This window comes from Schistocerca piceifrons, chromosome X, assembly GCF_021461385.2.
Source record: "Schistocerca piceifrons isolate TAMUIC-IGC-003096 chromosome X, iqSchPice1.1, whole genome shotgun sequence".
Classification (NCBI taxonomy): Eukaryota; Metazoa; Arthropoda; class Insecta; order Orthoptera; family Acrididae; genus Schistocerca; species Schistocerca piceifrons.
Window position 1 is genome coordinate 339,831,222 of NC_060149.1, and position 14,033 is coordinate 339,845,254.

The 14,033-nt window shown below is 40.3% G+C and overlaps 1 protein-coding gene across 1 annotated transcript in view; it reads left to right on the top strand.

The window, feature by feature from the left end:
• Positions 1-14,033, top strand: part of LOC124721403 (probable C-mannosyltransferase DPY19L1) — a 224,236-nt gene that overhangs the window by 207,121 nt on the left and 3,082 nt on the right. The window contains exons 11-12 of the mRNA XM_047246343.1: positions 4,113-4,221; positions 13,040-13,202. Of these exons, the coding sequence (XP_047102299.1) occupies positions 4,113-4,221; positions 13,040-13,202 (272 nt within the window). The remainder of the gene's footprint in view (positions 1-4,112; positions 4,222-13,039; positions 13,203-14,033) is intronic.

Genomic DNA, 14,033 nt, shown 5'->3' on the forward strand with positions numbered 1-14,033 from the left:
AAAACACCATCCCTAGCCGTGAGGCGGTAACGCAAAGCGTAGTAGTTCCACAGTGGAACAGAAGTCTTAGCGGGCGGACGATCTGGCCAACCCTTCTGAATGCAGTGTAAAACCCGGGAGAGGGTAGGGTCAGAACCCTAGCAGCCGCCAGCCGGTCCCCGGTGATGGGGAACCCGTCCACAACCTGCTGCTCGGCAACATCCAGGTGGAAACACAAAAGTTCGTCCCTATCGAATGCCAGATCAGGACCCATGGGAAGGCGAGACAGTGCATCAGCATTCGCGTGTTGAGCCGTTGGCCGGAAATGAATCTGATAATTGAAACGAGACAAGTAAAGAGCCCAACGCTGGAGGCAGTGTGCAGCCTTGTTGGGAAGTGACGTTGATGGATTGAACAAGGAAACAAGTGGTTTGTGATCCATAACAAGATGAAATTTGGATCTATAGAGAAAAACACCAACTTATGAAGAGCATAAAAAATGGCCAAAGCTTCTTTTTCAATTTGAGAATACTTTTGTTGAGCATCCGTGAGCGTTTTGGAGGCATAAGCAATGGCTTTTTCAGAACTGTCAGAAAAACGGTGCGCAAGGAGTGCACAAACCCCGTATTGAGAGGCGTCCGTGGCAAGAACAAGATGTTGGCCAGGTCGATAAGTAGCCAGCACGGGGCCTGTTTCAGCATAGTCTTCAATGTCTGGAAAGCCGCATCGCATGACACGGACCAGTGAAAAGGCACGTTTTTATGCAACAGGCAATGCAATGGCTGAGCCACTGAAGCAGCAGATGGTAAAAACCTGTGATAGCATGCTATTTTCCCCAAGAAGGCCTGCAGTTTCTTAACAGATGTAGGGCGAGGAAGGGCATCGATCGCTGTGACAGTTTGCTGAAGCGGACGAATACCATCCCGAGAGAGTTGAAACCCCAAGTACATGATAGATGCCTGAAAAAATTTTGATTTCTGAAGATTATACTTAAGACCGGCAGTCTGTAAGATATGAAAAAGTATGCGGAGATTCTGAAGATGTTCTTCAGTGGTGGAGCCAGTGACAACAATGTCGTCTATGTAATTTATACACCCAGGGACAGTGAGCAATAATTGTTCCAAGAATCGCTGAAAGAGAGCAGGGGCACTGGCAACCCCGAATGGCAATCGTTGGTATTGATAGAGGCCAAAAGGTGTGTTAAGGACCAGAAACTGCTGGGAAGCAGTGTCGAGAGGAAGTTGATGATAAGCTTCTGACAGGTCAGGTTCAGAAAAATACTGGCCTCCAGCAAGTTTAGTGAACAATTCTTCAGGTCAAGGCATAGGGTAAGTGTCGATAAGGCATTGAGCATTTACAGTGGCCTTGAAATCGCCACAGAGACGAATATCACCATTTGGCTTAGCAACGACAATGACAGGAGAGGACCACTCAACCACTCACTGGAAGTGACAGGAAGCAAAACCCCTGAAGCAGTGAGACGATCCAGCTCCCGTTTGACCTGATCACGAAGGGCCACCGGAATGGGCCGAGCCCGAAAAAACTTAGGCCGAGCAGTGGGTTAGAGAGTGATTTGAGCTTCAAAGTCGTTTGCACGACCTAACCCAGGAGAAAAAAGGGACGAAAATGTTGTCGACAAGGAATACAATTGAGCATAAGAAATAGCATCAGAGACGATATTGCCAGAGTCATCTATGGAGAACCCAAAAACGTGAAAGGCATCAAAACCAAAAAGATTCTCCGCGTTACCATGGTCGACCACAAATATGGGAACAATGCGAACGACAGCTTTGTAAGATACCTCAGCATCAAATTGTCCCAAGAGAGAAATCTTCTGTTTATTGTATGTCCGTAATTGCCTAGTGACAGGTGACGGGATTGGAGAACCCAGCTGAAGATACATCTGAGAACTGATGATAGTGGCAGCAGAACCAGTATCCACCTGCATGCGAACATCTCGACCAAGTATTTGGACAGTGAGGAATAACTTCCCTGAAAGGGAAGAAGTACAATTGACAGACAACACAGAATCAGAATCAGCGCCATGTTCATGAACATCAGGTATGCGGTCGGGTTTGCAAACGGATGACACATGACCCTTTTTTTTTGCATTTGTGACACACGGCCCAACGTTGTGGACAATCCTCTCGTGAATGTTGTGTAAAACACCGCGGACATGAAGGAAGTTGCCGTGGGTTTTGCTGCAGTTTCTTAGAGATTTGTTTATAGTTAGGCCGAGGCTGCACTTGGGAGCGTACTGTGGCCATGTCGGCCAGCAAGGACATGCCACACACTTCGTCAACAGTGCACAGAGGTTGTATTTCCCCGACGTCACCCCATGCCTCTATTTGCGCTCCAGCGGCGCGAGAAATTTCAAAAGACTGAGCAATGGATAGGACTTCATCTAGAGTCGGATTTGCCAACTGAAGGGCACATTGCCTAACTTCTTTGTCGGGCCCCGACCGGATAATAGCATCTCGTACCATGGAATCGGCGTAGGATTCTTTGTGAACGTCAGTAACAAATTGACACTTTCTACTGAGGCCATGAAGTTCAGCAGCCCAAGCACGATAGGATTGATTTGGTTGTTTTTGACAGCGATAATAGGCAACACGAGAGCCTACCACATGCGTATGCTTTTGAAAATAAACGGGCAGAAGTGAGCACATCTCAGCAAAGGACAAAGATGCAGGATCGTTTAAAGGAGCCAATTGCGACAACAACCGATACATTTGAGGTGAAATCCATGAAAGGAACAGAGACTTACATGTTTGGTCGTCCGCGACGTAAAATGCCAAGAAGTGCTGTTGAAGACGTTTTTTGTAATCAGACCAGTCTTCTGCTGTCTCGTCATAAGGAGGAAAAGGAGGTAGAGACAACGACGGGAGATGCCGCACATTGGATGTCGCGACGAAATCACGAATCGCATTTGTGAGAAGCGTTTGCTGTTCTATGTGACCTTGCAAAAGTTGCTCTAAAGTAGCCATGGAAACACGTGGGTCAACGATGAAAAAGAAAAATTCACTACCTCGTCGCCAATTGTTGTAACTTCAAGTTGAACAAATATATTTCAAGGACGACGCAATACATGAAAGTCACAGATCTAGTAAGACGTGTGTCACTTTAACAGTCAAATCATCACTGAGTCCGAGTGTAGCGGCAGCTGCATGGCTGGCCACTGAGGTGGCGCTGCTGCTGCATGGCTGGCAGACAGCGCCGCATGTAGAGGACGCGCGTAATTGCGCGGCGGCACTTTGAAAGATCATCGAGTCACAACAGTTATACCATTCTGTCCACTATACTGTCAGCAGGAGGGCAAACATGGGTGATAAAAGGAAGGCATGCATATCAAGCAACTGTTCTTTCCCTTAGCAAACTGTATATCATCCATTTCACATTGACTTCCTATGTCCTGTGCAGGCATCCAGTTGTCGCCTCTATCCCTTCATCTGAAAACGTGTCCCTTTTCTTGTGCCTTTCAAGGTCTTTGAGTCTGCACGCATTTTATACTTCTCAGCTTTAGAGTACCGGACGCGAGGCATCAGGATTTCTTACTCTCAGGATGTACAGTGCTGGCTGGTGGGATGAGGCGGCCTGCAGCGTCACTCGGCCCCAGGCACGTGTCTTTTATAAGTGGTGGCAGGCCCTGGAGGCATTGATTGTGTCTCAGTAGTGGGATGTCGAAATGTGCACGCATCACGAGTCATTAAGCATCAAAATCCTCTGTACAGTCACTCGCCGATCATACTGGCACCAAAACAGAGGATGACAGAGAGAGGGCTAAAATACTGAATTCATGATTATGTTCATGTAAAAGAAATTAGTTGTATGCAAAGTGCTCACAAATTTGTGAGTGAAACAACTGGATAATCCAGTGTTCAGTTTTTTCCTTCTTCTTCTAGTACAAGGTTGGGACAGAATGAATTTGGCTGTGGGTGTCATTGGTGATATTTTCATCAATTGGATCTGAATGTTAAATTTTCTAGTGGAGGTCTTCACTATAAAATCTGCTTAAATGGCCAGAAATTGGAGGATAACGAGAAGAAAATTGTGACTTATAATAATCATCTTCTTTAATGTAATAATGTAAATGTATATGAATTTTTGATGTGAATGATGTATTTCATTTTCAGTATTTCTCTTCTTTGAGGATAGAAGTTCATTGTGCTCTTATTGCACTAGCTGTTGGGCTAATGAGCATTAAAGGAGTCTCAAACATGGAACACCAGAGAGGCATCAGAGGTAAATGTGATTCTTGAAATTATTCCAACTTTAGTTTTTTTCTTAACCAACTTTAGTGTGTGCAGGAATTCAATATACAGAGAATAAATTAGAATTAAGGTACAAACATAAAGTACAATGGGAGCTGTATTGAAGGTAATACTCTGAGAGGCTGAAAAAGAAACAAAACAGAATAAGAAGAAGTAACGTGTAATGAGTTACTGTAATTTAAGCCAAGGTGCATTGAAAAGGTACAGTTTGGAGAACCAATTTTTATCCGTAACATGGTAAGGAAAATTGTAGCAGAACTAGGGGCAAAGGAGACAACTCATTGAATAGTAGAAGCACAAGAGTAGAGGCACAAGGAAGCATGAAGACTTTGTTAGCTTTCAAATGAGTCCTTTAATGAGCTAGAGTACACACACATAAACACACAGCAGCTACATTATGCCAAGTGAACACACAACACTGAAACTGCAGCTCAGCAGATACATCACTAACAAAGTAGAAGCTGACTTGTTGACCCATTAGGTAACAAATGCCACTGAGTGCCCTGGAGTGTAGTTTTGTGACCATGGTCTCATTTCATATAACTAGGAGTACTCACAGGAGAGAGCAATCACATCCATGAGAAACTAAAGCCAGACAGGTTTGTTATCTGTTCTTCACAACCCTTTTGTAATAGGCAGCAGAATGCAACACAATTGTCTCGATCCTTGCAAACAATAACAGGCTGCATAATATCAATCCAAATTGTCTCCTTTAGGATATCTGCTATTCACATAGGCTCATGATATTTTGTTGAGGAGACACACCATTGAAGGTGTATAAATGCATTGGTTGGAGGAGAGTTTGCAGATATGGCTGCACAGAATCAAGCCGTATTTAGTTTTCTGGCAGTTTGCAACTTAGGTTTGTTTGTGAAGGTGAAAGTGTTTTTCTATGGAGAAAGGGTGTGAAATTACTCCACATTTACTTATAAAGTATTCTCATATTGGGGTAGTGAACCTGATAGTGTGGTCAGTAATGAGCATGTAGGATATACAGACCTTCATGTGATTCAGATTGTTTTTAACACTTCGAAGGTATACAGACAAGAGTCTCTGGCCCTTTGTTCTGCTCTAAACTGGTACCGTAGAGCTAAATTGAATCACACCAGGTGGTGGTACAAATCTCTGCCATGGCCGGAATCAGCTAGCATCACTGATTCTTTATATTGTATTATTGATGCATACTTTTCAAAAACTAGTAGGATTGATAACATTTATATATGTTCCCCTGCTATTGTTTACATTTTATTTATATTAATGTATTGTACATGTTCTTTACAGTGACCTACACTGTACACCACTGTAGTACAACAATTAGGTTCAACTTTCCAGTGTAAATTAGTTGTATTGTTCTTAGCAGCTACTGCACTGCTAAGAAAAGCTGTTCAAAATGATGGCCACCAATCTCAGCGCATGCCCAACATCAGCATATAATATTCTGCTGGCCTGTTTCAAAATTGCAACTGTATATTGTGAATAACATCACAGGCAGCAACACTCCTGTCAACTAAGTACCTACCTGTATCCACTGGGGTCTCAAATAAATGATATTAGAATTCTATATAGTAAATGAAAAAGTGTTGTGCCAAGATGGCTGTGAACTTCCTCACTGACATGAGGTAGTTCTTTATTGTGCTGGAACCAAATTCTCTCACAGACAACTAAAGATATACCTTGTGACAACTCAGCTAAAACATTTTGCAATAACTGACTGACATTACTATACAAGCAATGATGTGGAAAACAAGGTTCAATAAGATGGTTGTATACAATGTCGTAGACATTTACAATAAAGTGTGGTTGGTGATGTGATAGAATTATCTGTATATACATCCATACTCTGCAAACCACTGTGAGGTGTTTGGCAGAGGATGCTTCCCATAGTATCACACATTAAGGTTTCTTTCCATTTCATTTGTGTCTGGAGCTCATAAAGAATGATTATTTAATTTCCCTTGTGCATTCTGTAATTAGTCTAATCTTGTCTTTGAAGTCCTCATGGGAATGGTACATAGAGGGCTTTTGTATAGCCCTAGATTCCTCACTTAAATGTGGGTACTGAAATTTTGTAAGTAGATTTTGTGCACAATAGTTGGTGTCAGTCTTCAAGCATCTTTCCAGTCAGGTTTTTCAGCATTTCTGTGATGCTCTTCCATGAGTCAATGAAACCAATTACCATTAAGTGCTGCCCTTCTTTATACATGTTCATTACCCCTTGTATGACCTGATTGGTGTGGTTGCCACATACTTGAGCAATATTCTAGGATGAGATGTATGAATATTTTGTAAGCAATCTCCTTTGTATACTTTTTCCCAATATCCTACCAGTGAATAAAAGTTTTCCACTTGCATTGCTTTTCCTCTGGTTGAGTCTGTGTGATAATTCCATCATAACTTCCACTTTTTTACATCTAGATGTTTGTATGGGTTGACTGATTCCAGTTGTGACTCGCTAATATCCTAGTCATTGAATACTTATGTTTCTACATTTTGTAAAGAACAAGGTTGTGCAGTAGTTAGCATACTGGGCTCTCATTTGGGAGGATGGTGGTTCAAATCTGCCTCCAACTGTCCAGATTTAGGTTTTCTGTAATTTCCCCATATCAGTTCAGGCAAATACCAAAATGATTCCTTTGGAAGGGCGCAGTTGATGTCCTTCTCTATTCTTAACAAAAATAATCCAAGCTTGTCCTCCGTCTGTAATGACCTTGCTGTCGATGGGACTTTAAACCTCAATCTTCTTTCCTTGTTTTTTCTACATTTTGTGAAGTGCACTATTTTACATTTCTGAACATTTAAAGCAAGTTGTTTATCTTAGCACAACTATGAAATTTTAGAAGATCTGACTGAATATTTGTGCAGTTTTTTTCTAGATAACTTCATCATCTGCAAAAAATCTAATGTTGCTGTTAATATTGTTTGCTAGGTCATCAGTATACAACATGAACAACAAGTGTCCCAACGTACTTCCATCAGATATGTACAAAGTTACTTCTGTATCTCCATCCAAGATAGCATGCTGCATTCTCCTTACCAAGAAATTACCAGTATAATCACAAATTTCGTTGGACATCCCATAGGATTTTACTTATGTTAATAAGTGTTGATATGGTTCATAGTCACACTTTTTGACAGTCAAGAAATATTCCATCTTTTCTACTGCCTTGGTCCATCACTTTCAGGATGACATCTGAGTAAAGTGAAACTTGCATTAGGCATGATAGATGTTTTTGGAATTCCTGCTCATTTGCTTGGAGGAGGCCATTCTGTTTATGATATCTCATTTGGTTTGAGCTCAGAATGTTATTATATGACATGTTAGGGTTCTGTTGATCCCATACATGGCTATTCCTGCTGTTTGTAATACCATTGTGAGTAAATGAAGTCTCAGCCATAAATAGTCCAAAGTAGAGGAAATGTGTCTACACAACAAGCTGCTGAAGTAACCACTGGCATCATTGGATTTATGGAGTAAAGTCTGTCTATCTTGTGATGGGATCCTATGCAAAATGTATCAGCACTCTTCATCAAACTCAGCCACTGTGTGACCAACAGAATACAGTTTTGGCAAAATGTCTAAACACTTATGGAATGTCCTCCTGCTATTAATGTATTTGTTGAACATGTTAAATAAAGTGTACCACACTCCAGCAATAGATTTTAGATGTCATAATGTTATTTGCACACAACATTCCTTATGTGATGATCAGCTTTGTAGTATGCAAGAGTCTCCAAATTCGAACCAGATATTAAGTTACACCAATTAGCACCATATCACCAAATTCTCTGGTGGTAGACTAACACATTACTTTATGCGACTGTACTGAATATTACATGATGCTTATGTTTTCTCTCCCAGGCACTGACTTAGTAACTGTGCATTTTAATAGCTTGGTGTGTACTGATAGTTACAAATTGACTGTTGGGTATTGGGTGACTACATGATATTAATGTAATGATTGCTGAACACGAACTAAGACTTTGTGTGCGGCTCCTATTTATAGGCATGCATAATACAGGAGTCACAAAATGGTAAAATAATGCTTATTACATGTTAAATAATAGCATAAAAAGCAGAAAGATTAAAAGAGATAAAGATACAATAGTGCCATATATTTGTTAAACTAATAGCTATATAATTAGGAAATTGCCAAAGTAGCAGTACTGTTTTGTGGGAGAGCAATATTAACAAAAAGGGGATTCCCTTAGTTTTCTAGTAAAATCTTGAGGAAGTGAAATTTTCTGATTTGAATAATCAGCAAACTAATAAGTTATTTTAATGTAAACAGGCATTTTTGGAATCAGAGAAATCAAAGCTATGGAACTGTGGTACTGAATTTTGAAAAGAAATACAAGGGGCATTCAAAAAGAAATGAGCCAGAGTCTGGAATGCACAAAACAGGTGACAGGAGGGTAATATTGTGGCACGTGTAATGAGGTGTGGTTCCAGCGAGAGCATGGAAGTTCACAGCCCATTGCTAAAGTGCATGCGTGTATGTCACGCGACTATGCATCATTGGTGACAATGCATCAATCGTCCAACGCTGCCAGTCGCATTGCAAACAGTGACATGGAGGCGTCAACAGAAGAGCAAAGAGGTGTTATTCGTTTTCTGACAGCGGAAGGAGTAGGAGGGACAGACATTCATGGACGAATGTTACAAGTGTACAATGGCACAATGGCACAAGCGCGTCAGGGAAGGAAGGATGTTGTTAGCTGTTGATGCACAGTCTGGAGCACCACACTGCATTACTGATGACATCATCCAGCTGGTGAATGCACTCATTACCCAGGACTGCCGAGTGACAGTGAAAGCCATAGCCACCAGGGTCGGATTGAGCATCGAAAGTGTTCACACCATCATGACGGAATGACTTCACATGTGGAAATTGTGTGCCCAATGGGTGCCCCACAGTCTTCAACCACACCAGGAACCATGTCGAATGGCCCACTGTTTTGCTCATCTCCAGTGCTATGCTTGGGATGGGAACGTGTTCCTGGCACGAGTGGTTGCTGGAGATTAGTCATGGTTCATCACTTCGAACCAGAATCAAAACAACAAAGTCTCCAGTGGAAGCATCCAGTGTCACCACCACCACCAAAAACAGCCAAGGCCATCCTCACAAGTGCAGGAAAGGTTATGCTGATGTTCTTCTTTGACCAAGATGGCCCTCTTCTGATTCACTTCCTGCAGCATGGGACAACGGTGAATGCCCAGTGTTACTCACAAACCTTGATCATGCTTCGCCAAGCGATCAAAACGACCAGGCAATATCACCCGTGGGGTCATTCTGCTCCACGACAATGCAAAGCCTCATATGACCAACACAGTTGCGGCACTCCTGCAGAAATTCAAATGGGAGGTTCTCAGCCACCCTCCATACAGTTTGCACCTCTCTCCCAGTGATTATGCCATTTTCGATTCCCTTAAAAAGGCTCTGAGTGGGCAAACAATTCGCCTCGGACGACGACGTCCAACTGTATGTGCAGAACTGGTTAACATTGCAGACCCGGGAATTTACGAGACAACCATTCACCACCTTGTGTCACAGTGGGACAAGTCTCTCAACAGCCAGGTCAATACTTCTAACATACAGGTACTGGCTTCTGTAATTATGCCTCTGGCTCATTTCTTTTTAAATGCCCCTTATACATTTTAAGAGTGGAAAATTCTGGAACATGAAAATTTTGAATACTGATGTCTTTTGAAAGATGAAGTTTTAGGAAAAAGTTAAGAGATTTCTTGGAAAGAGGAGAATGAAGACCTTCAAATGAACTGTATCAGTTTAGAAAGAAATGACTATTTGCTCATAGAAAATTTCACCTTCATCACATTTGCACGTATAATTAATCACTGATATTCCTTTAATGAAAATGTTTCCATTAGAGTCAAATGTACTGTTATTATCAGTAGTCTGCAAACTATCTGGTGAATAATAAATTTTAATGAAATACAGCGTGTATAAGAAATTAGCTATTTTGTGTAACTGTCGTATATCTACTACTAATGAACATATGTCAAACAGGGAAAAAATAATATTGGTGTCAGGGATGGTATAAGAACAAGTAAGGTGGTTCCACCTTGCTCTCTTAAAAGTGGTGGAGGATCCTGAGATTGGGCATTTACACATCACCTAAGGAAGACAAGTAAATGTCTGTAAGTCCAGGCGGAACAAAAAATTTAGCTGACTAAATATTTCGTACATTACTTCTGAACAACAGTGTTGAGAGTTGTATATTCTTAATTTGGTCTTCCAGTCCCTAAGTACCCTATCTCAAATGTTTAGCAGGGCACCCCTTATAACACACTGTTTAGTTTTTGGAAACTTGCACTAAATCATGTTGTATAAGCACATTGAATTCATACCTCACATATCGATAGTAGTGCCATTCATGTGGACCAGCAGGTGAGACAAAACACCACCTGTATTCAGGGAGAATAGGTTTAAACTTCTTGCATAGTCATCCTAAATAATGTCTTCATGATTTGCCAAAATCACTTTTACTGTATCGATTTATTCAATAAGGTGAAGGTCAGCAACTTAATCTCTTTTCTTGTTTGCAACTGGATTAGTACTTGGGCTTCTAATAAACCCAGTGTCAGTATGACATGAAGCCCCAAATTTTCTTCTGTTCTTTGATTCACAGTTGCTACATACTATGCAAATAATTTAAGAGTAAAGGCAACAATTCACCAGATACTAAAAGCTTGGAGGTGTTGTCGACAGGCACACAAACAAGAAGTTTAATTATTTATGTTTGTGAGTACACGCTATGTCAGAAGACAGCATGCATTATTGCTTCACCAATTTTCGAGTTATTTTGCTACTGCAGTCATCTTAAATATATAGATTGGAATTGCAATACACATCACTTTATGGAGTAAATAATACTATATTTGAAAGTATATGCTCTTATCTTTCATCTAAGAGTAAATTGAAAGCTTAATTTATGTTGATTAGGCTATCTTATCTGCACCTTAATTGTTTTGACCAATGTGTGTGCACCTGTGTTATCATATATGCGACTCATGATGTAAGGGGATGAGCGTGGAAGTTCCATCCAAAAATTTGACTGAAGGAGCTGTAAGTTTTTCAGAGAAGTTAATGCGAATAATTTGACTGAGGACAGCTGCATGTAAAGGTGGAATGCTAACAGTTCAGTTGTCTATTTAGCACCTTTTTATTTCCTCAGTTTTTTCTGTAGTTATTTCTACATTATTTGAATCCAAACATTGCTCGTGGTTCTTTATTTGTTCTGTGATTATTTGTAATGTTTTACTAAACCATTGTCGTGAGCATGTACTAACTACTCACAAGTTCATATTTTGATTTTTATATTTCATTATTGCTGTTTGTTTTAAAGGCTCTGTCCTTGTCTTGTTCATATGTTCATTTTTTGCAGCATTCGGGATGTTTTTTGTTATGGCTTCCTTAATGTCTTTCCCATAATCTACTCACATATACATAAATGAAAACTAGTACACTCTTGCCCTATGTGAAATATAAACAATGGTTGAGGTGACAGTTCAGCTCTCTACCTTTGTACACAGTCAAGCACAGTAGATGACACATACAAGGGATGCACAAAAATATGAAGAAACACCAGAAACACAATGCATTACAATGCCTACACACACACACACACACACACACACACACACACACACACACACACACACACACACAGGTGCCCTACCATCTTTGAACACAGCATCACCATTGGAGAGCAAACATTATACCATGAGGTGGACCTGATCAGCCAAAATGGTCACAGAATCCTTACAGAGTAGCCATGGGGCCCATGGAGTACCACAACATGGCTACCCAAATCATTTCTGAACCCCTGCCATGCATTACTCTTGGAATGTAAACTCGACAAGACTCATTGGGCTGAATGAATTTCTTCTGTTGCTCCGTAACCCAGGTTTTATGACTTCAGCACCATATTTTCCCGTTACAGGCATTTGCATCAGGGATGAGTGGTCAAACACTTACATCCTGATTGGTGTTTCAACAGGTATTGTATCGAAGATTTATACTGGATACAGGGAAAGTGAAAAAACATCATCTCCTGTGTCACAAACACTTTGGCTACCTTGGTTCCGAAAACACCCACCGTATGACATGTTTGAATGCACTGAGCTCTGACATAATGCACTCACAATTACACAGAACAAACACTGTTCTAACCATGATCGACACTTGCAATATATTGAGGACATTGCACAGATGCCATTTGTGGTCAAATACAACAGTGCAACCTGCTGACTTGGCTAGCATTTGCATTTATGTTCAAGTTTGCATTTCTCACAGTTTTTCTGTATTTTTGCCCACCCCTGTAGAAACTAGGAGATTATTGCTTAGCATTACAAAATTATTTTTTTAAACCATGACTTAAAATTTCCATCACCGTAATTGAACTGTGTTAAAGAGTAGTACAATATTTTATCACAAACAGACATATATTGTTGACTGTGGTTAACATTATAAATATTGTAATCTGTGGTTAAGTGCATGTAATTTTCCTGTTTCGGTCAACAATGACATCTTTCACAACTTCAGCACAATAATTTAGTACTTGTACATATTACTTTTATTTTATATAGCATTCAACATTGTTATATAATTTCTCTTTTGTTGTAAATTTATAAATTGGAAATGACAGGACTTTCGCAAAGCTTCACAATAATTTGACACAACAGTTTAACAAACACACTTACAAATTGTCTCCTTCTGTATATTATATTATCATTATTAATTGCATTATCATATTTTATGTGAGTTTAGGCGAATACAGCAACATACCCATGGAACAGTTAATGATGTGGATAGATACACATGCATCTGAGTCTGCAGTGTTTGCTGGCCCCATGTCAGTGATGGCAAATGTTGCGCTATCAACAAAGAGACCTATTGTGAATCATCCACATTATGAGGATATAGAAGCCAGGTCTGTTGTTCAGCTCTTCAGTATTAACTAAATGGCATTAGGTAGATAATAGGAAGATGTAATTTGTATTGGCATGAGTGACTGTTGTAGCTCTGTCATCAGATGTAGATTTTCTATATACATTCTATTGTTTAATGTGTTATATGTTAATGGCTTGATTACCTGTAGACCAGATTCATATTATTCATATTCTTTATTAGCCATTGACCACATGTAGCAGAACGGGCTTTACATTGTTAATTACTATTTTTCCTTGACCATTGCCCTTCTGTGTAACAGTTGCTTTTTGGTGATATTAATTCAGGTCAGTAATTAGGGCACTACGTTATATTGCAGACACTATAATGTGGCAGTCATTGTTAGTATAACCAAACAAGAACTTATAACACCCAAGGGGAGAGGAATGGAGTGGGGGAACAAGCCCTCTAGCAGCAGGGCTGGCAGTTTACATCTGCGTTCTATGCTCCTACGAAAGCAGAACTGAAGTAATGGTTTTAAAGATCACTGATCTCTTCTCATGTTGTTAGGGTCATCCTCAAATCCCATCAAAGACCCAGATTAGTCTCTTCACTCATTTCAAAATAAAATAAGAAACAAAAACAACAAGGAATGCAAAACACAACACAAAGCAAAGCTGAAGACACAAAGCATTCAGTAAAGGCTGCGGCACAGTTGTTTGCTGAGGCAGGCAGTGTCATAAACATGGTAATTCTGTCTTGACCTGTACTGGTATCTTACAGAACCACAGTTCAAAACACTCCTATGTAAAACTGCCATGTTACAGTGTCTGCATAATAGTGATGCTATGTATTGTTCTTCAGATATTGTTTA